Here is a 27567-nt window from a genome sequence, read left to right on the forward strand (position 1 = left end):
GAGAATACGAGTTATAGTTTCAAGAAATGTGTTTAAGCAATCGAGAATTTAATTTAATCTGTTTCTGATTTCATTTCATCTGCTCACCCCTCTATATAGTTCAAACACATACAGTATAAGCTTTGCATTCAGACGTGATATGTAAACCCCACCCTCCACGCCCATGGAAATTACATTGAAAACTTTCTATTCTCTGGAGTTCAGGTTCCTCAACACGTCTAGACTTTAGTTTCAGTGACCTATAAGTATAAAAGAGTTCAGAGTCCTATAAAAGAGCCTCTTCTGTCTGATCTGAGAGTCGCTGGTGAAGTCTCAGGATTTTATGCTATACAAGAACAGTGAGTATATGTTTTAAAGTTACCAACACAAAACTGTGGCTTAATAATTGACATTTGAGGTATGACAATTTTTTTCAAAAGAATTGATTTTCAATGGATTTTCTCTGTTAGTTTTGGAATGATAGATTTTAACTTTAACGTTTGACTCTGTTGTTTTATAGATGGGAGGATCTAAACCCCAGGAAAGGTAATTCTCCTCAGACTCCTGTGATTAAATCTGTGCACTTCATTATATATATAAGTACTGTACTGCATCACAATTAACATATACAAACTGGATAATTCTGACAATAACTTTTCAAAAATAAATAAAATAGCTGTATTAATTCATCACTGGTCTGTCTGTCGTTGCAGTGAAGTGAGAATCGAACACTCTCTGAATAAGGAAGAGAAGGAGTTTGTAGCCAGAAGGAGAAATGATGTTCTACAAAGCCTGAAGAAACTTAAGATACGTTGCAGTGAGGTAATATTATACTCTGTTTATCTGCCTGGATATTTATAAATGGTGTTGTAGCTGACGAACATCAATTGTTTGGTCATATAAACCATGTGCATTTCAGAACAAAGTGCCAAACATTGCATTACTGGGATCTGGAGGAGGAGAAAGAGCCATGGTGGGTTTGCTGGGATCCCTGGATCAACTCCAGAAAACAGGTCTTCTGGATTGTGTGCTTTATCTGAGCGGAGTCTCTGGATCCACCTGGTACACACTCACACACACACACACACACACACACACACACACACACACACACACACTGGTTGAATATCATAAATGAGCGCATATGTTGTTCCTCTGAAGGTGCATGGCCTCCTTATATCAGGAGCCAGACTGGTCCACCAAACTAGAGACTGTGAAAGACAAGATCGTCCAGAGACTCAGCGGTCCTGCAGTCAGCTGGGGAGATGCATTTGCCAAACTGAAGAAATATTACTATGAGAAAGACCTATTCAGCTTGACTGACGTCTGGGCAGTGATGTTCGTTACGGCAACTGTGAAAGAGGTCTGTAACTATTCATAATACAACACTCAATGATGTATGATCTTAATGAGCTGCTCACATTCAGTCTTAAAAAGTGCTATTTTTAGTATTGATATGAGTGTTTATAATGGCCAAGGAACCTGAAGCACAGGGGAAGCAATTCTGTAACATTCTTCTGATTACACATTACTGCAAATCTACATGTAGTGTGGTCCGAAAGTCTGAGACCATATTGAAAATCAGATTATTATTTTTTAAAGTTCCTAGCAGGTTGTTTTTACTTTTACACAAACTTGAGCTTGATTGTGACTGAATAAATTGTCCCAGGTCTCTCCAACACCAACATGATAAATAACAGCTGAAATAAGAAATATTTTCCTCTTCAGATTGACGAACACACACTCTCAGATCATTGGGACCGACACAATAAAGACCCGTTTCCAATCTACACAGTGATCGACAAGCAATGCAAACAGAGCAAAGATGCAGGTCTGTGTGTGTGTGTGTGTGTGTGTGTGTGTGTGAGAAAGACAGACAGAGTTATTGTGTTTGTTTCAGCTGTTATATGGATGTGTTTCTGTCTGCAGACCCCTGGTTTGAGATCACTCCATATGAAGCCGGTTATTCCCTCACTGGAGCGTTTGTGGAAACATCCAACTTTGGCAGCAAGTTTAAAAATGGCCGTAAGATCAAGAACCAGCCTGAGATTGACATGCTGTACCTGCAAGGTAACAAACTCTGTTTTAAAGGAGAGTTAATTCATATTTATAATATCAACTTGCATTCAGATTCTCCTTTATACATTGAATCGTCTAAAATGAATCAATCTGGGATTCTGGGGTCTTTCAGATCTAAATATTACAATTAGAATTGTTGAAAAATCATTTAAAAAGCAATTTCACCAACACACTGAGGTGCTGCTTATCAACATAATCCTTATAATTTTTGCATGACAATTTTATGCATCAGTATTACGTACTGCTCCGAGACTTGGCTGAAGATCCAAACAGAAAATCAAAACCATTAGACGAAAAACCAGAAATTACTCAAATTAATATTTATAAAAATGATACATTTTTGTTTATTGTAAACACTTTTTACACTTAAATGTGTTTTCTGCAGCTCTGTGTGGCAGCGCTTTAGCTGATGAAGACGAGCAAAAGAAGTTTCTCTTGGAACGAATAAAAGGTGCAACTTCATTTGTTCTGAAGATTCAGTTCTGTTTAAAAAGCTGACAGTCATCAATTAAACTTTAATTCCATTTGATTTCCCCCCACAGAGTTCTTAAAACATTTACCACTAATCGAAAAGGAGATGGATGAGGAAATGGGGAAAGGTAAAGCATTACAGCTTTTATTTATTTATAAGTAGATCTTTATTTTGTGTCGAATGATCTTTTCATGAAAAATTGCATAAAAATTCATAAAAATTTAAACTCTTTAAAGTCCCCATGAAATCAATTTAAGTCTTTTGGCTTATAGTATGAATATGTTACAGACTGTTAGAAACTTTAGAAACTTTTAAGCTCCAAAAACAATGACAATTCGCATTTAAAGATATTATCTTTCAACACTTATTCTCTCACTTCCGCCAACATGGATTCATTATTTTGATGACTTCACACTGCACTTCAGCTTCTCCTCAGATTTTCTATCCAATCAAATGCTCTCTAGAATCTGAAGCTCCGCCCCCTACATTATAAACCGATGCTGAAGTTGCGGCTGAAATCGGTCACTTGTTCGCACATTTGCTATTGTCTACATGGTGAATGGCACCTAGGGGATAGGGAACGATTCAGACAGTGTAAATATGCTTTCCATTGGGGCGAATGAAGTCTGGTTCCACGTTAGTGTCACACGAACCACCCCAGCTCCGGTCCAGAGACACGATAGCACAGAGCAGATCATGTGATCGAACTGATAACTGATTGTTATAGATTTGGGGATGGAAAGCACTTGCATTTAAGACATTTTGCACTGATCATGTTTGTTCGATGTGTGTTTCTTCAGAAAATGCAAACTCCCCTCCCATAGACGAATGTTACCAGGTGCTCATGGATCTCGTGGACATGAATCTCAGGGTTTTGAACAGCAAAGATCCATCAGCCCATGATAAATCCATCAGAACAGCGCTGAACGGTAAGACTTTGCAAAAGTGTGCTAAAAAATGTATGCTTTTCAGCAACATTTAATGGTAAAACAAACTAAACTCTAACACAAGATACACAGACCTGCATTAGATTAAAAAACCCAATCATGTTCCCATCTTTTCACAGAGATCTCTGAAGGCCAACATCAGCTGAGTTTTCAAAAGAAAAACCTGAATCCCTCTGATAAAGAAGCAGCAGAACAGTATATGAAACAATACACTGTGGATTTGTTTAAAGGATTGAGTCATATCTGGCCTTTTAGTAGGTTGAACTTTCTTTACAATGTGTTGATTTGTATAATGTACTATTTTTGCCAGATTAATGCATAAACCGAAATGTGTTGAAGTCCATAAATCTTCCAATTAGCTTCAACAAAAAAGGTTTTAACAGACTGATGCCACAGAAGAACCTTTAGGCATCCAGTGATGTACTTTAAAGCTTAAACTATAATGAAACCTCAAAAACTTTCTCCAAAGAACCATATAGTCAACTAAAAACGTACACAGAATTTAAAAATAATATTTACTAAATATAAGAACCACTGTATGTTTTACAGATCTTTGGGCGAGTATTTTTGATTGCATGAAACAGTGGATCTGGGGCAAGAAATATGACTTTCTTCACAACATGAAAGGTGAGAACAGAAACTCATAGACAGATGCTAACTGGAAATTCATTGTGAATAATATAATAATGCTGTGATCCCTCAGATAAAGCAGTGCCCTCTGCTCTTCTGGAAAGTGAGACGAGAGACTATATAGACGCTGGACTGTTTATCAACTCATCCTACTTCTCAGTGCTGAGAGAAGAGAGAGACATCGACCTCATCATTTCACTGGATTTCAGTGAAGGTGATCCTTTCGAGGTATTATACACACAGAGAATTCACTCATGTTTAAAGAAATCCGTTCAAGAAATCATTTAAGCAGTGTCTCAGAATAAGGCGTTTGCAGTTTCTATGCAATGTGACGTCACATATGCATAGGCCCCGCCCACGATGGGTGACTGACTCTGCCCTATTAGCATAGACTCCGCCCCTCAGTGAGCCATAGGCCTGTCCACGGCAGCTGACTGACTCCGCCCTATTAGCATAGACCCCGCCCCTCAGTGAGCTGTACACAGTCTGCCATGTTTATCTCCTCACCAGAGCATTTAACAGCAGTATTCAAGTAAGAAACATTCTTATTAAAGCTACTAAAGTTATTCAGTCGAGAGCAGTAAGGGATTTTCTGTTTTTCTTTTGTTGTTTGATTAACAGCATATCGCAGTAGGTAATGTATATTACACTTTTCACTTTAATACACAGATCTAATATACACATGCAGTTTCTTTCCCTGTTTACGTTCACTGATATAACCAGCTGTGTTTGAACTCTGTGTTTTTGACATGACCTTGTGTGTATTTGACAGTTTAAGTGCAATGAGACATGAAAGAACTTAGTTTAATACTCATGAGAACTGCAATGTCTCGTGACTGTGACAGTGATAGAGATATAATCAAAACCAAACAGACTTTTTTTTTTTTTTTTTTTTTTTTTTTGCACAAGCTGTAAAGGCTCCGCCCTCTTCTGGAAAGTGAGGCGGGGCGGACCAGCAGCTCATTTGCATTTAAAGATGCATGTACAAAAACAGCATGTTTTCCTTCCACTCAAAAATCAGCATTTACAACATGGTAAAATAAATGATCTGTGGGGTATTTTGAGCTGAAACTTCACACACATTCTGGGGACACCTGAAACTTGTATTACATCTTGTAAAAAGGGGCATAATGCTGCTTTCCCCCCTCATGACATTCATAGTGACCATGGTCACACTAACCTAAAATGTGTCCTAAAATTAAAAAATAAGTGCATGGGTTTTCATCTAACCATATTTATTTAAAACGGTCTGTCCAACCATTTTAATCAAACAATGTGATACTTTTCTACCATAGACAGTGAAGAAAGCTGCCGAGACGTCCAAGAAACTAAAGATCCCTTTCCCCGAGGTCAGCATTCCCAATGGACACTCAGAGAAACCGAAGGAATTCTATGTGTTCAAAGGCCAAAACACTCCAACCGTGATACACATCCCTCTCTTTAATGAGGTCAACTGTGGAGGCAAGTTAAAGTCTTAATGTCCTGAATAAAACTGAAATATCAACTGTGTTCTGATTTAAGTGTTTTAATGTTTCTTCAGATAAAATTGAGGAATGGAGGGAAAAATATAAGACCTTTCAAGGTTCTTACAGCGCTGAGATGATCACTGATCTTATGGAGGCCGCTGGAAAAAACATCACAAACAACAAAGACAATCTGCTGGAAGAGATTCGTCTGGCCGTAAAAATGCACCAATAATGAATGATAAATGTCTGTGGTGTCCTCACTGTTTGTTTTAATGCAGCTGATCCGTATAATACCATAACACAGACTGAATTACAACTATGATTGTTGATTAAAATATTGTATTACTTTGCTTCTATTCCAATACATTTATTAATAAATTGTTGTCCTAAAATAAGGTTTTGTCCTGGTCATTTGATATCAAACAGCATAAATGCTCATTATTATGAAACTGATAGTTATGGTCCTGGATGCTGATTGGACAATCCACAGTTCAAGTGTACAAACTCATAACCCTTTATATTTGACCTTTTTTCTAGTATTTTGGATATTCAGAATTGGGTGCGGCCTCTCTCTCTCTCACACACACACACACACACACACACACACACACACACACACACACACACACACACACACACACACACACACACACACACACACACAAACACATGATGCTCGAATGATATATTTTATATAATGTTGGCCTATTTAAAGGACAAAACGTGAAGATGAAATGATAATGGACAAAGCATTTGATGTCCACAAGAGGGCGACAAAGTCCAACCTTCTCTGCTTGGAATGGCAGTTTTTAGTTTTTTTCAATTGCTAACATATTTGCTAACATTATCTGTAGTCCCATTTCCAATCTGTGAATCATTTTTATTGCTTTCACACAAAATGCGTTCAATGACCACATTTCCCAAAATTTAAGAACACTTTTGTCATTCATACTTTACCTTCTTTAAAACATGTCTTGTTTTGTTTTTTGTTTCATGTCTTATTTTGCAGTTTAGTCAGTCATATTTCCTGTCTTGTCATGTGATTCCCTTGCCCTGTGTGATCCTGCCATGTGCCCCCCTTGTCATGTGTCCTATGTTGTCATTGGTTCATTGTTTAATCATGTTCACAGGTGTGTCTTGTCAAGTCTTTAGTCTCTGGCTGAATCCGAAATCGCTCCCTATACCCTCAAATAGTGCGCTATTTGAGGGGACAGCCATTTGTAGTGTCCGAAACCATAGTGGACGTTATATTGAGTGCACTCATTCAATCCCACAATGCACCGCAATAACGAGTGTTGGCTACAACCGAAATCAGAATGATGATAAACTCTGTGCATTTCTGCAGAAATTATATTGAAAATTTAGCAGAATATTTACAATGAAATTAAATAATATTGGTTCGGAATGATTTTGTCTGGAAACATGGATCAAGAATTTTTCCCCAAGAATTGGTGGGGAAAGAAGAACGGCAGAGACAGGGAGGACTAGAACCCTCACAGAAATGTATATCCATCCATCCATCCATTACATACATTTTCCAAAGTGCTTGTCCTGTATGGTCGTGGGGAGGTGGGAGTCTTTCCCAGCATCTCGGGTCGTAGGCAGGGAAACGCTAGTTACATATATAACTGTGGTTCTTTGAATTCCTCCTGACCACCAGAGGCAGTACAAAGCACTAGTTGGGAACGCATATCAACACAGTCATGAGGAATGCCACCCACCTGCAAAATTCAGGGTTGCTCCAGAAGGACTGCAGAGCTCACATAATGGGAAACAGTCACGTTAACCTTGTAGCACCGTGCGAAGGTACATGGAGACATTTTGGTTTTGGTGAACGATTGGTTAGTGTTATAAAAATGATTTACAAAGATATGAATAGCTCAGTTTCTCTTCCTTTTGGTACTACACAAAGATTTCCGATTAGTCGTGGAATAAGGCAGGGCTGCCCACTATCCCCACTTTTTTTCATTTTGGCGTCAGATATGTTGTCCACTTTGGTTAGTCATGATTTATCAGTGAAGAAGTTAAATGTATTTGGAAAAAACTTTAGCAATCAGTCAGCTAGCAGATGATTATTATTTTATAAAAATATTTATTTTATAAAATAGTTATTTTAAAAAACAAAGACCAAATCCCTCTGGCTATTTCTCTAGTTAATTCCTTCTCTAAGGCTTCAGGCCTTCAATTGAATTTGAACAAATGTGAGCTCACTACACCCCAATCAAGTTGATTCTTTGTTTAATATTCCGGTGAAAGAAGACCAGGTAGCAGCTTTGCAGACATCTGCCAAGGAAACTCCCCGTAAAGCGTCCCAAGACGAAGACACGCCCCTAGTGGAGTGACAAGGAACAACCACTAGTAAGGGTTGATGAGATTTATTATTCGCCAACTTTATCGCCTTGACAATCCAGCATGATAGCCTCTGTTTGGACAAAGGTGCACCTTTGCGTACCTCACCATAACAGACAAACAACTGATCAGTCTGTCTGAAAGAAGCGGAAGACTTAACATAGTACTTTAAAGCTTGTACAGGACATGATAGAAGACACAGAAGATGATACCTCCCCCCATCTGTATCTGAGTGATTGAAATAAGATTGAAAATCTTAAACTCACTCACTCACTCACTCACAAACACAATTCACTCACTGACAAGGTATGAAGTTCACCAACACGTTTAGTGGAAGCAACAGCCAACAAAAAATACACTTTTAAGGGCAACCACTTAATATCCGCAACAGCCAATGGCTCAAATGGTGGTGTGCAAAGGAACTCTAGAAGCGGTAAGTCCCACACAGGAAAAGGAGTAGAACGAACAGGCTTTAAACGCCTCGCTCCCTTCAGAAAACTACAAACAAGGTTATCAGACCCCAGGAAAGCACCAGAACCCGGGCCGTGATAAGCAGATATGCAGGGAACATAAACCTTTAAAGTGGAGCCCGCCCTGTTATCATCTAAAAGAAACTGTAAGAAACTCAATACTGTCGGCACAGTACAGTTAACTGGGTCAATTCCTTGATCTCCCCACCAAGAAGAAAATATCCTCCAACGAGCAGCATAAAGTTGTCATGTTGAAGGAGCCCTAGCATTGCCGGTAGTGTTCACTACTGCTGGTTCACAATCCATTAACTATGATCTGGACCAAAGGGCCAAACCCAGAGCTGAAGACGAGTTGGATCTGGGTGCCATCTGAGAGAGAGAAGGTCCCGTCTGATGGGAAGCTGCCATGGTTTGCCTTGTAACAGACTCAGAAGGAGACGAAACCATAGCCTGGCTGGCCATCGCAGGGCCACTAAAAGCACCCTGTGCTTGTATAGGAAAATATTGTTTAATGTTTCCCACAGAAGTGGAAATGGAGGGAACGCATACAACAGGCAACTCGGCCACTCATGGGCTAATGCATCCAGTCCCAATGAGCTGGACTCTCGGCTCTCGCGAACCACCAGCGGGAATGAGTGGTCATTTTCCGATGCAAACAGATCGACTTCTGCCTTGCCAAACCGTTGGCAAATCAACTGTACTACATCCGGGTGAAGTCTCCATTCCCCCAGGAGCAGATCCCTGGTGTAAGGGTGGATTTCCTGCAGGGGTTCAGGCTGCAAGACTACCGAATGACTAAAGAAACGTTGTCAGCATTATGTAAAATGTTACCAAAGAGATAGATAGATAGAGAGGGAGAGGGAGAGAGAGAGAGACAGAGTAGAGAGTAAAAGACAAAGAAAAGAGAAGGCAAAGAAAAGAGTGGCCCAAGAAAGAGAGACAGAGAATCAAAAGAGACAGAGCAAAAGTTACAATCTTCTTTTATCCTTTCCGTGACCATGTGACCGAAACCCAAATGTGAGACGTTCAAACTGATTGTGGCGAGCAGGACGAGGCCGAGGGCCGTGAGAGAATGCTGCGAGGCCGGTGGCATGATTACTAATGAGCGATTTGCAATAACTGCTTTGAACTTTGAACAGAAAGAGTGATTTATTCTGCAAATATGTTTCGGTTCAGAGAATGGAGTTGAGTGTCTTAGAAATTGTGAAAACTGTAACATTAACATGAACTAACAATGATCAGTGCTTCTAAAGCATGTATTAATCTTATTTACTCTTAATCTAATATGTTTACTAATACATTATTAAAATCAAAAGTTGCATCTGTTAATAGCCTATTATCTAAACACAATTTCAAACATCAATGATTAGCCACATACAAGCCAAAATCACACACCAAAATCAATATACGCGTCAAATATAAATATGTACAAGCGAGTAAAATCACATAGAAAATGAACATTATATGTATTATTATTTTATATGCATTATGTGAATGAGTTTGCAGGTGTTTCTTCAACTTTCTGTATTCTTCAGAAAATAAACTTTTTAAAAATAATGCATGTAATTACAGCTGTACTTTATCTCTGTTTATTGTTACATCTAATTTCTCTGTTGAACCTTCCCTGATCACACCCACAAACCCGTCTTACCCGTATCCCACCTCAATACTAGTAAATGTGTTTTGCAATACATAAACACAATAACTACAGTGTACTTATTTCCTTATTTAAGAACATAGTAGTTATGCACCCGTTATAAAGTGTGATCAGTGTGTTAAATCGATTGAGAAAAACTGTAAAACACACTTTTCACACTTTATTTAGATGCAGAGGTAATGTCTCCACAACACAGCAAAACCAACCAAAAAGGTCTTTTTAATTGTATTTAATCTGTTTCTGATTTCATTTCATCTGCTCACCCCTCTATATAGTTTAAACACATACAGTACAGTATAAGCTTTGCATTCAGACGTCATATGTAAACCCCACCCTCCACGCCCATGGAAATTACATTGAAAACTTTCTAATCTCTGGAGTTCAGGTTCCTCAACACACCTAGACTTTAGTTTCAGAGTCCTATAAGTATAAAAGAGCCTCTTCTGTCTGATCTGAGAGTCGCTGGTGAAGTCTCAGGATTTTATACTATACATGAACAGTGAGTATATGTTTTAGAGTTACCAACACAGAACTGTGGCTTAATAATTGACATATGAGGTATGACTCATTTTTTCACAAAAGAACTGTACAGGTGATTTTCAATGGATTTTCTCTTAGTTTTGGAACGATAGATTTAAATTTTAACGTTTGACTCTGTTGTTTTATAGATGGGAGGATCTAAACCCCAGGAAAAGTAATAATGCTCAGACTCCTGTGATTAAAATCTGTGCACTTCATTATATATATATAAGTACCGTATTGCATCACAATTAACATCTACAAACTGGATAATTCTGACAATAACTTTTCAAAAATAAATGAAATAGCTGTATTAATTCATCACTGGTCTGTCTGTCGTTGCAGTGAAGTGAGAATCGGACACTCTCTGAATAAGAAAGAGAAGGAGTTTGTAGCCAGAAGGAGAAATGATGTTCTGCAAAGCCTGAAGAAACTTAAGATAACCTGCAGTGAGGTAATATTATACTCTGTTTATTTACCTGGATATTTATAATGTTGTAGCTGATCAGCAGTCATATCTTTACCTGTATCGGTGCTTTGAGTGCCGACAAAAAGCGCTAAATAAATGTAATGAATTATTATTATTAACATAAATTGTTTGGTCATTTAAACCATGTGCATTTAAGAACAGAGTGCCAAACATTGCATTACTGGGATCTGGAGGAGGACAAAGAGCCATGGTGGGTTTGCTGGGATCCCTGGATCAACTCAAGAAAACGGGTCTTCTGGACTGTGTGCTTTATCTGAGCGGAGTCTCTGGATCCACCTGGTACACACACACACACACACACACACACACACACACACTGGTTGAATGTCATAAATGAGAGCATATGTTGTTCCTCTGAAGGTGCATGGCCTCCTTATATCAGGAGCCAGACTGGTCCACCAAACTAGAGACTGTGAAAGACAAGATCGTCCAGAGACTCAGCGGTCCTGCAGTCAGCTGGGGAGATGCTTTTGTCAAACTGAAGAAATATTACTATGAGAAAGACCTATTCAGCTTGACTGACGTCTGGGCAGTGATGTTCGTTACGGCAACTGTGAAAGAGGTCTGTAAAAAATTCAGTCAAAACTATTTAGTTTTAAAAAGTGTTATTTTCAGTATTGATTTGAGTGTTGATAATGGCCACAGAACAATACTGCAGTGGTTCCCAGACTGTCTGCAAAAGATGAATTTTTATTTTGTACTTTTTGTTCTGAAAAAGTATGACTGCAGTCTGAGTGGAAGAGAGGGGGTACACTAATCTATAAAGTTTGGGAACCACTGCAATACTGTAACATTCTTCTGATTACAAACTACTGCAAATACACATGCACTGTGGTTCAAAAGTCTGAGCCCATTGAAAATCTGAATTTAGGATTTGTTTAAAAAAAAAAGTTCCTAGCAGGTTTATTTTTTACTTTTCACTTGAGCTTGTTTGTGACTGAAAAAATTGTCCCTGGTCTCTCCAACATAAATAACAGCTGCAGAAATATTTTCCTCTTCAGATAGACGAACACACACTCTCAGATCAGTGGGACCAGAAGAGTAAAGACCCGTTTCCAATCTACACAGCGATCGACAAGCAATGCAAACAGAGCAAAGATGCAGGTCTGTGTGTGTATGTGTGTGTGAAAGACAGACAGAGTTAATGTGTTTGTGTCAGCTGTTATATGGACGTGTTTCTGTCTGCAGACCCCTGGTTTGAGTTCACTCCACATGAAGCCGGTTATTCCCTCACTGGAGCGTTTGTGGAAACATCCAACTTTGGCAGCAAGTTTGAAAATGGCCGTAAGATCAAGAACCAGCCTGAGATTGACATGATGTACCTGCAAGGTAACAAACTCTGTTACAGGAGAGTTTATTCATATTTACAATATCAACATACATACAATAGTGTAAAATAGATCAATAGTATCTGGGATTGATCTGGAGATCAGTCCATCAATATATATATATATATATATATATTACAATTAGAAATGTTGAAAAATCATTTAAAAAGCAATTTCAAAATAAACCTTTTCATTACACAGTGATTTAAAGGAAAGATCATTTTTGCTTAAAGGGGTCATGAACTGGCCTTTTTAATTTTTTTATATTGTCGTCTGAGGTCAACTTATGACGTTCGCTTCGTTTTTACATTCAAAAACATCAAAATGAATAAGTATTAGGCTATTTTCTACCCTGGTTTTGAGCCTAGCTCCTGAAACGCTTGGTTTTTATGGGCGTGCCGCATTGAAGACTTGGAAGTAAACGCCCACTGCTATGATTGGATAACAGTTTTGCATATTATAATGAGTTTCATGTAATGCGTGAATCGGTGGGCGGGGCTAAACAGACGGTGTTGAAGTAGGTGTCGATCTTCTTCTGCGGAGGCGGTGTTTGATACCCTTTGACGTCATAGATCCCCACTTTGAAAAACCTGTCGTTCGCTGTGCCTGGTGTCAATAAAAGCTTTTATTGGACTAACAAGGACGTTTTCAGTTCTGAAATTTACAGGACATTCTTATAGTATGATGACCTCAAAATTTCTCAGTTTATCACCGCTTTGACAATAAGAACTTAGATGACAATTTTATTCATCAGTGTTATGTACTGCTCCGAGAGTTGGGTGAAGGTCCAAACGCAGCTTTATTGAGGGAAATCCACAATCGTAAACCAAATAACAGGCGAGGGTCAAAACCACAACAATCCAAGTCCAAGACACAATCCAGACAAGCAGAAGATCAAAACCATGAGACGAAAGACCAGAAATAACACAAATACAGTGTAACACATACAAGACTTCGCAATGAGTGCGTAAACATACAGGGCTTATAGGCAGAGTTTAACCAGATAATGAGACACAGGTGGAAGTGATGATCAAACAATAATGAGTCCCAGCAATGGGTTATGGGAATTGAAGATCATGATGGGAAAGCAGGGAGTCCTCTAGTGGAGATCATAGGCACTCCAGCTGTTGGTTGTATTATACATTTTAATTACATTTTTTATTTATTTATACATTTTTGTTTATTGTAAACACTTACACTTAAATGTGTTTTCTGCAGCTCTGTGCGGCAGCACTTTAGCTAATGAAGACGAGGAAAAGAAATTACTCTTGGAAAAAATAAAAGGTGCAACTTCATTTGTTCTGAAGATTCAGTTCTGTTTAAAAAGCTGACAGTCATCAATTAAACTTTAATTCCATTTGATTTTTCCCCACAGAGTTCTTAAAACATTTACCACTAATCGAAATGGAGATGGTTGAGGAACTGGGGAAAGGTAAGGCGTTACAGCTTTTATTTATTGATAAGTTGATCTTTATTTTGTGTCTAATGATCTGTTCATGAATACCTGTGGAGTAAAAAGTTAAACTATTTAAAGTCTCCATGAAATCAAAATTGAAGTCTTTTGGCATTTATTATGAATATGTTAGCCTTACAGTTATCTATAAGCTACAAAACAATGACAGAACCCACATTTAAGGATTAAGTCCGCCAATAAGAATAAATGATTTTAATGACATCACTCCGCACTTCAGCTTTTCATCAGATTTTCTGTCCAATCAAATGCTCTCTAGAATCTGAAGCTCCGCCTCCTACATTATAAACAGACTCTGAAACTGCGGCTGAAATTGGTTACTTGTTCACACATTTACTATCTTCTATGATGAATATAGGGGAGAAGGAGTGATTCAAACAGTGTAAATATGCTTTCCATTGGGGCGAATGAAGTCTGGTTTCACGCAAGTGTTTCAAGGCAATTCATTGTGCATTAAATGATGAAAAATAAAAGTGAGCCATGATGATAATTATCACCTGATAACTGAATGTCATAGATTTAGGGATGGAAATACTTGCATTCAAGACATTTTGCACTGTGTTCATGTTTGTTCAATGTGTGTTTTCTTCAGAAGAGTCAAACTCCCCTCCCATAGACAAATGTCAGCAGGTGCTCATGGATCTCGTGGACATGAATCTCTCGATTTTGAATGGCAAAGATCCGTCTGCTCATGATAAATCGATCAGAACTAAGCTGAACGGTAAGATTTTGCAAAAGTGTGCTAGAAAATGTATCTTTAATGGCTTTTGAGCAACATTTAAACAGTAGAACAAACTACAAGCTAATTGATGAAACAGTAATATGCAAAAACAAATTTGTCCAAAAAAAAATTCTATCACAAGATACACAAACCTGCATCAGATTAAAATAACTCAATCATGTTCTCCTCTTTTCACAGAGCTCACTGGAGGCAAACATCTGCTGAGTTTTCAAAAGAAAAAACTGAATCTCACTGATAAAGAAGCTGCAAAACAATATATGAAGCAATACACTGTGGATTTGTTTAATGGTTTGAGTCATTTCTGGCCTTTTGGTAGGTTGAACTTTCTTAACAATGTGTTGATTTGTATAATGAACTTAATTTTTATTTTCTAGCCAGATTAATGCATAAACTGAAATGTGTTGATTCCATAAAGCTTCCAATTAGCTTCAACTAAACCGGTTTTAACAGACTGATGCCACAGAAGAACCGTACTCGGTTACTAACCTAACCTCGGTTCCCTGAGAGTAGGGAACGAGTATTGCGTAGCTATACGCAGTGGGGAAAACTCCTTTCCTCAGATTATTGAAGCTTTTATGTAAAATGCATTGCAGCTGCACAGTGAGCACAGAGAGTGACTGGCTCACTCATTGGCTGTGCTGCAGCAACTGCACATCCAATGGCGAAGGCGCCCCTTTTTGGCGGTCTCTGACGTGTGTTGGTGCCAAAGAGACCGTCAAAAAGGGCGTGGCAGAGCCTATAAAATGAGCCCGAATTCGCCATTATAGCAGGTTTAAATTGACTGAAGCGACAAACTTGCCATGTTACTATAGTGCGGCAGGCTACGCAATACTCGTTCCCTACTCTCAGGGAACCGAGGTTACGTTAGTAACCGAGTACGTTGGTACTCGGTTCATAGTAAGGGATAGTGTGCTTATGAACAGTGACCTGCCACATAGATGAGACCGGATCTCGTTGAGTCAAATCATACAGAAAGGACCTTAGCCTGAAGGGAAGATACCTCCATGTTACAGAATCTCACAAATGTGAACGGCGAGGACCAACCGGCCGCCGCACAAATGTCCTGAATAGGAAAACCAGAGGACTACGCCCATGACGAGGCCATGCCTCTAGTCGAATGGGCCCTGGTACCTATGGGACAAGCCTGACCCACAGCGGCGTTTACCAGAGAGATGGCATCCACTATCCATCTGGACAGCCTCTGCTTCGTGACTGGAGATCTTGTGGATCGGACACCGAAGCAAAGAGCTGTTCTGACTGCCTATAGGACACGGAGCGCTCCAAATAGACCTTCAGAGCTCTAATAGGGCAAAGTAAATTAGCCTCCCCATCCCCATCGGAAGGGGGAAGAGCCAATAGTGTAATAACTTGTGCTCTAAACGGTGTTGAGAGCACCTTAGGTACATAGCCATGTTTGGGGTTAAGAGTGACTTTGGAGTTACCTATTCCGAACTCCAAACAGGAGGGCCTCACAGAGAGCGCCTGCAGATCTCCCATTCGCTTGATAGATGCCAATGCCATCAGGAGAGCAGTCTTTAGCGAAAGTGGTTTGCAATCAACCGACTGAAGCGGCTCAAATGGCGGACCCCTCAGGACCCCAAGGACTGTGGAGAGGTCCCAAGACGGTATAGAAGGAGGTCTGGAGGGATTCATCCTCCTGGCTCCCTTTATGAACGTACGACCAAGTCGTTCCTTCCTAAGGAGAAGGAGAGTATCACTGATACCTCGCATGACTGGGGTTCAAAGTGTCTATCTGAGCACCAGCCGGAGAACACTGACCACTTCAGAACATAGAGACGCCTGGTAGACGGGGCCTCAGAAATTGTGAAAAGGACCTTCTCAGGGAGGTCCCTGGGTACCCGTTCAGGGGCCACACATGTAGAGCCCATAAGTCGGGACGAGGGTGCCAGATCATCCCGTTTGCCTGTGTGAGGAGATCTTTCCTCAGTGGGACAGGCCATGGGACTTTGTCCACCATCTGAACCAGTTCTGGGAACCACGGCCTGGTTTTCCAGAGAGGGGCCACTAGGAGGACTGGGCATCTGCTCTCCCTGACACGTTTGATGACCTGGCGGATCATGGAAATGGGGGGAAACGCATACAGGGGGCGACTGGGCCAGGAATGGGCCCTGTTCTTCGAAAAGAACACTGCGCAGTAAGTGTGTTGTCTCTCGAGGCAAAAAGGTCGACTTCGGCCTCGCTGAAAACACTCCATATCAGACGAACCGTCTGAGGGCTTAGAGACCACTCGCCTAGAGGAGTGTTGTCTCGAGAAAGTGCCTCACCCAGATTCTGAATGCCCGGGATATGTGCTGCTCTCAGAGAGCTCAGGTTGGCCTGAGCCCAGTGAAGGAGGTCTCTCACCATGGAGTACAAGTTGCCCGACCTGAGACCACCCTGGCGATTTATATATGACACCACCGACATGTTGTCCGTGCGGACTAAGACGTGGTGTCCTTTGAGGTTTGACAGAATTGCTTTCAGGGCCAAACAAACTGCTTTCATTTCCAGACAGTTGATATGTAAACTCTTCTCCATGCTCGACCAGAGGCCAGAGACAGGCTTGCCCTTGTGCAACGCTCCCCAACCTAGGTTGGAGGCATCTGTGAAAACCACTTTCCTCCTGGAGGCTACCCCCATGGCCACGCCCTCGTGTTACCAGTCCTGAGCCTGCCAGGGAATCAGGGTCCGTAGACAGCCGCGATTCACCGTAATGCGCAGGCTCCCTGACCGCCATACATGGGCTGGCACGCGGCATTTGAGCCAGCTATCTGGATGTGAAAGTATGCATCTTTCAGATCCACAGTAAATAACCAGTCCCTCGGGCGAACTATGTCTGATAGTTAGCATTCTAAATGGCCGTCTCATGAGAGCTTTGTTCAGATGCCTTAGGTCTAATATGGGTCTGATGCCGCCGTCTTTTTTCGGTACCAGAAAATAGCGACTGTAAAACCCAGAGTGTTTTAGCACGGGGGGGACTAATTCTATTGCCCCTTTTGCTAATAAATTTTGTATTTCGGAGCGAAGCACATGAGACACGTTGCTTCTCACCGAAGTCTTGAGAATCGGCTGAAACTTTGGGGGTCTGCGAGCGAATTGGAGCAAATAGCCTCTCTTTATTGTGTTTATAACCCAACTCGACACACCGGGAATGGCTTGCCAGGCCAGAGCCTTTGTGGCTAGGGTTTGACACATGTTCAGGGACGGGCCGCCTAACACAGGGGGACCAGATACCTTTATTTTGTGATTTGTGCACATACTGAGTGTTGGCTTCACTGAAAAGGCTTTAGCCTCGGGCAAAGTCATAGTAGGAGAAGGCGCGGCTTTTGGGCCTACTCGACGCGGAGCTCGAGTGCTTTGGCAAAAAGTGTCTCATAGCCTGGGACGACTTCTGCGCTTCGGTGAACCTCTCCGAAAAACCCTTCACCGCCGGGCCGAAGAGACCGGAGCTGGAGATGGGTGCGTCGAGGAAAACAGTCCTGTTAGCCTCTTTAATCTTGGTGAGGTTGAGCCAAAGATGGTGCTTAAGCATGACCAGGCTAGCCATGCTTCTCCCAATAGCCTGCGCTGTAGCTTTGGTAGCACGGAAAGCTAAGTCCGTGGCGCTCCTGAGATCGCAGAAGGCCTCAGGATCCGGGCCAGCCTCGTCCATCGCCTGGAGGAGTTTGGCCTGGTAAACCTGCAGCACGGCCATCGTGTGCAGGGCCGAAGCAGCTTGGCCAGAGGCAGCGAAAGCGCGTCCAGCGAGAGCTGATGTGTTCCGGCACGGCTTGCTCGGGTGAGTTGCTCTAGCTCTCCAGCTATCATCAGTGTTCAGGCAGAGGTGAGCAGCCACGGCCTCTTCGAGGGGCGGCAGCAACTCGTAGCCCTTTTCCACAGAGGAGAGCGTTGCGGACATGGAAGAGCTTGTACGTGCGGAGTAGGGAGCGCGCCATGTCTTGGTGAGTTCCTGGTGAACTTCAGGGAAGAACGGCGCAGGTCTGTGACGAGGGGCCTGCTGACGCCCTGGCAAAAACCAGCCGTCTAGCCGACTTCAAGGTGGTTCGAGGTCTGCGACAGCCGCGGTGAGGATCCTCACTCGCGGTGAGTGAGCCAGTCACTCTCTGTGCTCGCTGTGCAGCTGCAATGCGTTTTACATAAAAGCTTCAATAATCTGAGGAAAGGAGTTTCCCCCACTGCATATAGCTATGCGATACGAAGTGACCGTTCTCGAAAGGGATCTTTAGACTTCCAATGATGTACTTTAAAGCTGAAAAAAACTATAATGAAGCATCAAAAACTTTCTTTAAAGAACCATAATAGTCAACTAAAAACATACACAGAATTTAAAACAACATCAGAATATTTACTGAATATAAGAACCATTGTATTTGTTTTACAGATATTTGGGCAAGTATTTTTGGATGCATGAAACAGTGGATCTGGGGCAGGAAATATGACTTTCTTCACAACATGAAAGGTGAGAACAGAAACTCATAGACAGATGTTAACTGGAAATTCATTGTGAATAATATAATAATGCTGTGATCTCTCAGATAAAGCAGTGCCCTCCACTCTTCTGAAAAGTGAGACGAGAGACTATATAGATGCTGGACTGTTTATCAACTCCTCCTACTTCTCAGTGCTGAGAGAAGAGAGAGACATTGACCTCATCATTTCACTGGATTTCAGTGAAACTGAACCTTTCAAGGTATTATACACACAGAGAATTCAATCATGGTTCATTTAAAGGAAAAATCCTCTCAGAATAAGAGGCTTGCAGTTTCTATGCAATGTGACGTCACATATACACGCCCATGACGGGTGACGGACTCCGCCCTATTAGCATAGACTCCACCCTCAGTGAGCCATAGGCCCCGCCCATGGCAGCTGACTGACTCCACCCTATTAGCATAGACCCCGCCCCTCAGTGAGCTGTACACAGTTTATCTGTATGTTTATCTCCTCACCAGAGCATTTAACAGCAGTATTCAAGAAAGAAACATATTCTTATTAAAGCTGCTAAAGTTATTCAGTCGAGAGCAGTGAGGGATTTTCTGTTTTTCTTTAGTTGTATGATTCATATTAACAGCATATATCGCAGTAGGTAATGTATATTACACTGCTTTCACGATAATATACCCATGCGGTTTCTTTCCCTGCTGTTTACGTTCACGGATATAACCAGCTGTGTCTGTGAACTCTGTGTGTTTTTGACATAACCTTGTGTGTATTTGACAGTTTAAGCGCAATGAGACATGAAAGAGAATTTAGTTTAATACTCACGAGAACTGGAATGTCACGTGAGCGTGACCGCGATAGAGATATAATCAAAACCAAAAAGATGTTTTGAGACCGGCAGCTCATTTGCATTTAAAGATACATGTACAAAAAGGTACACTGTTAAGAACTCCTTTTTTCATCTGAGAAATATTGCTAGACTCCGCTCTATGTTATCCCTCTCGGTGACTGAAAGGCTTATTGATACCTTTGTTTTTTCCCGCATTGACTATTGCAATGCACTTCTTGATGGGGTTCCTAAAACCACACTTAACAAACTACAATGTGTACAAAATTCTGCTGCTAGGATCTTGACTGGAATCAGGAGAAATGAGCATATTACACTGATTTTAAAGTCTCTGCACTGGCTCCCGGCCAGGTTCCGAGTTGATTTTAAAATCCTTATGCTCACATATAAGGCACTGCATGGCCTGGCCCCTCAGTATCTGTCTGCACTTTTAACTTTATACACACCCAAGCATCATTTTACGCTCTTCACAAGCTGGTCTATTGGCAGTCCCACAGACTCGGTTGCGTACTGTAGGGGACAGGGCTTTCTCATCCTATGCTCCTAGGCTTTGGAATGCACTCCCTCCAAATATCAGAGATGCACAGACTCTAAGTAATTTTAAATCTAATTTAAAAACGCATTTTTTTAGGTTAGCTTTTACTTGACCTTTTTTTATTCTATTTTATCTTTTATTGTTATTGTTTTCTCTTGTGTGTGTTGTATTTTAATTAGTTTGTTCTATTATGTAAAGCGCCTTGAGAAGCTGCTTTAAAGGCGCTATATAAAAATAAAGTTATTATTATTATAAAAACAGCATGTTTTCCTTCCACTCAAAAATCAGCATTTACAACATGGTATAATAAATGATCTGTGGGGTATTTTGAGCTGAAACTTCAGTCTGGGGACACCTGAGACTTCTATTACATCTTGTAAAAAGGGGCATAATGCTGCTTTCCCCCCTCATGACATTCATAGTGACCATGGTCACACTAAACTAAAATGTGTCCTAAAATTTAAAAATAAGTGCATGGGTTTTCATCTAACCATATTTATTTATAACAGTCTGTCCAACCATTTTAATCAAACAATAATGTGATGCTTTTCAACCACAGACAGTGACGAAAGCTGCTGAGACGTCCAAGAAACTAAAGATCCCTTTCCCCGAGGTCAGCATTCCCAATGGACACTCCGAGAAACCGAAGGACTTCTATGTGTTCAAAGGCCAAAACACTCCAACCGTGATACACATCCCTCTCTTTAATGAGGTCAACTGTGGAGGCAAGTTATGATCTTACAATGTCCTAAATAAAACTAAAATATCAACTGTGTTCTGATTTAAGTGTGTTAATGTTTCTTCAGATAAAATTGAGGCCTGGAGGAAAAAATATAAGACCTATCAAGGTTCTTACAGCGCTGAGATGATCACTGATCTTATGGAGGTCGCTGGAAAAAACATCACAAACAACAAAGACAATCTGCTGGAGCAGATTCGTCTGGCCATAAAAATGCACAAATAATGAATAATAAATATCAGAGGTGTGCAGCATTCTGAAACTAGGCGTGGTTGAATAAACCGGTAGCCCCGCCCCAAACTCACCCTGAATCAATGCTGAATCAATGATGTCATGTCCCAGTCAGACATTCAAACAAAAAGACTGGAATTCACCACTGGTGCAGGAATTAGAAATACAGTTTGTTTCAACCGCTTACACACAATATCCTGACTTGTCATACAATTTCTGAAACCTAACACTCCAGAGCCACAACACCAGAACCACACACCAAATCTGCAAAACCATACACTAATTCTCAGCCTTCGACTCAGTTTTCAATTTCATAAAACACTTTTTGCAAATCACAACGCGCAATTCTCTATGTAACACACAAAAATCTAACAGGAAGTATCTTGATTTCCTTTTTCAAACACAACCTATCAAAATGCCACACTAACTCCTCACGTGCAAACACTCATTGCTTTACTTAACACCAACCAATCATGGCTTTAAAATAGGCCTATAAACAGGCCAAAGGTCGAGTTATAGGTTTTTCGGACTGTCATACTGTATTCACAACCACAAATGTACATAGGAGCTCATGAAAGAAGAGCTTTTGGTTTTGAATAACTGTGTGTATATGATATATCCAAAATATAATATTATGGCAAAGGTGTTTGCAACGTAAGACAAATGTTTGCTTTTGAGATGTGTTTGTGATATTTTGAATGCAGTGCTTCATTTTGCAAGAGATGTGAGGCATTTTGCATTTTGTGTGTGCAATTCTTGGAAAAGTTGCCCTGTGTATCATCACCTTTACAGTAAAAAAAAAAAAAAAAAAAAATCCAATGTTGGTATCCATTGCTCCATTGAAGAGCTGACCTGTTGACCTTTTATGCTAAAGCTCTGATTGCTAATTGTAAAACTGTGTGACGGGTGTTTGCCCATGTGATGAGTCAGTGTGCATATTTGAATGGCAGTGTGTTCCTTGTGAAAACAAGAGATTTTCTGCATGAAAATTGTGCCAAAAGCAGAGAATTGACTCAAGTACCAGTATTTGTGTGTAAGTAATTGAGAAAAACTGTAATAATAATAAATTTAATTGATTTAGAAAATAAATAGGCCAAATAAATCTATAATAAATAAAAGTAATTGGAAAAATATTTTAGAAATAAATTGACAAATAATTTGAACATTTGAACATTTGAAAATTGCATAATAAAAAAACATTTTTAAGCTATGAATCTGGATCTGAATCAGAGAGGGAACCACAACTTGAATTTGACGTCTCAGCACAGCATGACAACATGTGCAGTAGATAAATGATGCTGTGATTATATATTTTATAAAATGTTGGCCTATATGAAGGACAAAATGTGAAGATGAAATGATAATGGACATAGCATTTGATGTCCACAAGACGGCGACAGAGTCCAACCTTCTCTGCTTGGAATGGCAGTATTTACAGTTCCCTTTCAAGGGAACTCCCGTTGCGTCGAGAATGACGCTATGGGGAACGCTTTGCGTGATGACGTCTTGAAGCACATGTAAAATCAGTCCAATGGTGTGGCGGAACGTCAGAGGCGGGTGACGTCACGTACCAGGAAGCTATAAAAGCCGGCCCGAAACAGAAAACGAAAGCTTTCTGAGTCTTCAGTTGCGCTCTGTGTTGAAATCTGTCTGTCTTATTTGGTGTTGTCTGTATATATATATATTATATTCAGTATGGCGAGCAAGCAGCAGTTTAGAGTGTGTGTCCATCCCTGCCCGCGTTATTTAACGGGAGGTGACACACACACTCTTTGTGTTGTTTGTTTGGGAGAGGAGCATGCCCAGTCAGCACTCGAGGGTGGTGACTGTGAGCATTGCTGTGCGCTTCCTTTGCGTACGCTCCGATCCCGCTTGGCTCGGTTCAATCCCGACCACGTTCCCCAGGGCTTTGGTCCCGCCGCTGCCGAGGCACGGCGTCGATCTCAGACCTGGGGTTCGCAGATGGATCTATCAGTGGATGTTGAGACGGGCTCTGCCTTATCTCAGCCTCCTTCTGATAGATCCAGTGCCTCTCATCAGGGTGTGGAAGCACGCGCTGCGGTTTCTTCCCCCCCGATGGAGGCACCAATACTGCAATTGTCCAGCTCTGAGGAGTTGGACGTTGTTAGTATTGAAGCTGAGTCTGAGGATTCGCCACCTCAGTCTCACGCTTTTGAGGAATTGCTCGATGTTGTCACGAGAGCAGTTCACAGATTATCTATTGAGTGGCCAGAGGATAGGCAGGACGTTCGTTCGAAAAGTAAGCTCGACGAACGCTTCCTGCCATCTCGTACACAGCCTCAGCGAAGAAGCCTTCCGTTTTTTCCCGATCTCCACACCGAGGTGTCGAGATCGTGGGGAAAACCGGTTTCATACAGAGTGTATGCACCACAAACATCCCACTATTCTTCCATTCATAAATATAAAGAATATGGTTATGGGGAGATGCCGAAGGTGGAGGAGACGCTTGCGAGCTATCTCTCTCCAGCAACGGCATCTTCCCTGAAAGCTCCTTCACTTCCCTCTAAGCCAGTAAAATACACATCATCTCTGGTTCATAAATCGTATGCAGCCGCTGGTCAAGCTGCAGCGTGTCTGCATACGATGTCTATTATGCAAGCCTATCAGGCAGAATTATTGGGGGATTTAGAGGAGGGCGGGGGAATTGGTCCTGACACAGTGGCTGAACTACGCAGAGCCACAGATCTGTCTCTCAGGGCCACCAAGGAGACCGCTAAATCAATCGGGCGGTCTATGGCAGCCCTGGTGGCCACTGAGAGGCATCTGTGGCTCAATCTGAGCGATATAAAAGAGAAAGAAAAGCACGTTCTCTTAGATGCTCCGGTTTCCACTGTTGGTTTATTTGGTGATGCAGTAAACAGTGCGGTAGCTAAATCTCAGGAAGCTGCTAAACAGGCAGCTGCATTGCAAAAACTTCTCCCCCGCCGTTCTTTCATTGAGGCTGCTGAGCGGGAGCAGCCTCACTCCTCTAAAAAGAGCGCTGAACACCGTGCCACTCAAAAACAGAGTGTGTCCTCTCGTGCTCCCCCACAAAAATCTCGGGGACACGGAGGGCGCTCTCAAACCCAGCAGTCTTCGAGGGGTAAAACGGATCTGCGGACCGTTATTACCGCCAAGAAGGCTGCTGGGAAAAGGTCCTGACGTCCGAGGGCTCAGGACAAATGAGGGTAGTTCCCCCCGAAGCAGAGCGGTTAACACCTCTTTTCACGGTGCCCGTCTCTCTTCGGTACCCTCAGGGGACCGTTCTGCCAACCCTGCCGCCTCTGGTGTTACAGGGCGCAGCGGTCTCCGGCGAGCACATATCTCAAGGTCCACCCGGAAACGTAGTGGCCTCGGGATGCCCGCCCCCTCCGAGGAGGGTGCTAGAGCAGTCTGTTCGGTCGTTCCCTGCCGGTGCGACGTTACAGGGCGTCGAACCGACTACTCAACAGCAACAAAATCCAGAAACCAGTCTCGAGAGGCTGGTACCTCTAGTAGAATCTTTGACAGCGTGGAAGCTACTGTCAAATGTTTCTCGTTGGGTCCTGCAGACCGTGGAAAAAGGGTATCAGATACAATTCAAGAAACGCCCACCTCGGTTTATGGGGGTCCTGCCCACAGTGGTGGGCCCCGAGCAGGTTCTGGTTATGGAACAGGAAGTAAACACTCTGTTAGAGAAAGGGGCCATAGAATATGTACCTCCCTCCAACAGGGAAACCGGGTTTTACAGTCGGTACTTCATAGTTCCAAAAAAGGACGGGGGATTGCGTCCCATTTTAGATCTTCGAGTTCTGAACGAGTCAGTCATGCAGCTCAAGTTCAAAATGTTAACTTTGAGACAAATCGTGCCACAGATCAGTTCCGAGGACTGGTTTGTCACGATAGATCTCAAGGACGCATATTTCCATATTTCCATCCGTCCGTGTCATTGGAAGTTCCTGAGGTTTGCTTTCGGGGGCAAAGCATACCAATATCGGGTTCTTCCATTCGGCCTGGCTTTATCACCCCGCACTTTCACCAAATGCGTGGATGCAGCTCTGGCGCCTCTGCGCCTCCAGGGTATTTGCATCATGAACTACATCGACGATTGGTTGATTTTAGCTCAGTCGCATCAGTTGGCGGTTCAACATCGAGATGTTGTTCTCGCCCACATGAAAGAGCTGGGGTTACGGCTGAACGCCAAGAAGAGTGTGCTTTCTCCACTTCAGAGGACCACTTTTTTAGGCGTGGTTTGGGATTCTGTGTCGATGCAGGCGCGCCTGTCACCGCCACGGATAGATTCCATCCTTGCAGCTGTGAAAAGTGTAAAGCTAGGCCAGCTACTCACTGTCAAACAGTTCCAGAGACTGTTGGGTCTCATGGCAGCAGCTTCCAACGTGATACCTTTTGGACTACTGCACATGAGGCCCCTGCAGTGGTGGCTCAGGACCAGAGGGTTTTCCCCGAGGGGCAACCCATTTCGCACGATCAAGGTCACGCGGCGATGCCTACGTGCCTTGGTTATGTGGAAGAAACCCTGGTTCCTGTCCCAGGGCCCAGTGCTGGGAGCTCCTTGTCGTCGCAAACTGCTAACGACGGATGCTTCCCTCACGGGCTGGGGAGCGATCCTGGAGGGTCGCTCATCTCAAGGTCTGTGGGAAGACCATCATCGTTCCTGGCATATCAATCGCCTAGAGATGTTAGCTGTCTTCCGGGCTCTGAGGAGCTTTATCACAGATCTCAGGGGACACCATGTGTTAGTACATACGGACAACACGTCGGTAGTCGCCTATATCAACCACCAAGGGGGTTTGCGCTCGCGCCCATTATCCAATCTGGCACGCCATATCCTCTTGTGGTCCCAGGGGAAGTTGCTGTCTCTCAGGGCAGCCTACATCCCCGGGGTACAGAATATAGGAGCAGACACTCTGTCGAGACAGGGGCCGAGGCCCGGGGAATGGAGGCTCCACCCCGAGGTGGTGGAGCTGATATGGAGGGAGTTTGGCCAAGCACAAGTGGATCTGTTTGCGTCTCGAGAGACGTCTCACTGTCCACTTTGGTTCTCCCTCACGCATCCAGCTCCTCTGGGACTGGATGCTATGGTACAGACGTGGCCGAGGCTACGTCTGTATGCCTTTCCCCCAGTGGCTCTGCTCCCGGGAGTTCTGGAAAGAGTTCGCAGGGACCGGGTCCATCTACTTCTTATAGCCCCGCGCTGGCCGGGCAGAGTATGGTTTCCCGATCTTGTGTCCCTCCTCGACGGGCATCCTCTGGAGTTACCCGTCAGGAGGGACCTTCTGTCCCAGGCAGAGGGCTCGATATTTCACCCTCGGCCAGAACTGTGGAACCTGTGGGCTTGGCCTCTGAGGGGGCCCAGCTCATAGAGTCAGGTCTCTCAACTGAGGTTGTTGAGACCATTCTACAGTCCAGAGCTCCCTCCACGAGGAAACTTTATGCCCTGAAGTGGAGAGTATTCACTTCTTGGTGTAGTGACCGTCGGTTGGATCCAGTCAACTGCCCAATTGGTACAGTTCTGGAGTTCCTGCAGGACCGGTTCACTGCAGGTCTGACCCCGTCCACTTTAAAGGTTTATGTGGCGGCCATAGGTGCTTACCACATTCCTTTGGGTGGAATGTCTGTGGGGAAAGACCCTCTGGTATCTCGTTTCCTTCGTGGCACTTGGAGGCTGAGGCCTGCAGTTCGCTCTAGGGTTCCGCCATGGGACCTGTCCATTGCGTTACAAGGCTTGTCCCTGGCCCCCTTTGAGCCAATTGAGGAGGTTCCTGAGAAGTTTTTAACGCTGAAAGCTCTTTTCCTTCTTGCTATTTCCTCTCTCAAGAGAATAGGGGATCTCCAAGCGTTGTCGGTTGCTCCGTCATGCTTGGAGTTTGCTCCGGGTATGATCAAAGCGTTTCTTCATCCGAGACCAGGCTATATCCCCAAGGTCCCCACTAATGTGGTCAGACCTGTTGTTCTGCAGGCCTTCTGTCCTCCTCCCTTTCAAAATGCGGACCAGGAGGCTAATAATTTGCTTTGCCCTGTGCGGGCGTTAGATGCATATGTCCACAGAGCTGCCCTGTGGCGAAAAAGTGATCAATTATTTGTGTGCTTTGGGTCCCCTAACAAAGGAGGTCCAGTGTCTAAGCAAAGGATGAGCAAGTGGGTGGTCGAGGCTATCTCACTTGCTTATGAGGCGG

The 27567-nt window shown here is 42.7% G+C and overlaps 2 protein-coding genes across 2 annotated transcripts; both read left to right on the plus strand.

Moving 5' to 3' along the window:
* Positions 1–499: 499 nt before the first annotated feature.
* LOC308691316 (cytosolic phospholipase A2 gamma-like) lies at positions 500–13717 on the plus strand (the record flags this gene model as incomplete). Its single annotated transcript, XM_081366391.1, has 18 exons — positions 500–525; positions 693–801; positions 899–1041; positions 1141–1342; positions 1708–1810; positions 1909–2049; positions 2444–2551; positions 3331–3459; positions 4181–4335; positions 5403–5568; positions 5648–5787; positions 10718–10743; positions 10914–11022; positions 11195–11337; positions 11419–11620; positions 12060–12162; positions 12247–12387; positions 13605–13717. 18 exons carry the CDS (start codon positions 500–502, stop codon positions 13715–13717), a joined length of 2259 nt encoding a protein of 752 aa, XP_081222517.1.
* Positions 13718–13759: 42 nt separating this feature from the next.
* LOC308690492 (cytosolic phospholipase A2 gamma-like) lies at positions 13760–21419 on the plus strand. Its single transcript, XM_081364975.1, has 7 exons — positions 13760–13818; positions 14450–14578; positions 14777–14911; positions 18981–19058; positions 19135–19289; positions 20981–21146; positions 21228–21419. Exons 1-7 carry the CDS (start codon positions 13791–13793, stop codon positions 21383–21385), a joined length of 849 nt encoding a protein of 282 aa, XP_081221101.1. The 5' UTR covers positions 13760–13790; the 3' UTR covers positions 21386–21419.
* Positions 21420–27567: the final 6148 nt, after the last annotated feature.

The sequence above is a fragment of the Scardinius erythrophthalmus genome (genome assembly GCF_964197995.2).
Source record: "Scardinius erythrophthalmus genome assembly, chromosome: 5".
Lineage (NCBI taxonomy): Eukaryota > Metazoa > Chordata > Actinopteri > Cypriniformes > Leuciscidae > Scardinius > Scardinius erythrophthalmus.

Bases quoted from the DNA above. Each gene is read 5' to 3' on its own strand.
- LOC308690492 (XM_081364975.1), top strand. From the start codon at position 13,791: ATGGAGATGGTTGAGGAACTGGGGAAAG. The intron at 13,819-14,449 runs GTAAGGCGTTAC...TGTTTTCTTCAG, and splicing joins GGTTGAGGAACTGGGGAAAG to AAGAGTCAAACTCCCCTCCC. The intron at 14,912-18,980 runs GTAGGTTGAACT...TTTGTTTTACAG, and splicing joins GAGTCATTTCTGGCCTTTTG to ATATTTGGGCAAGTATTTTT.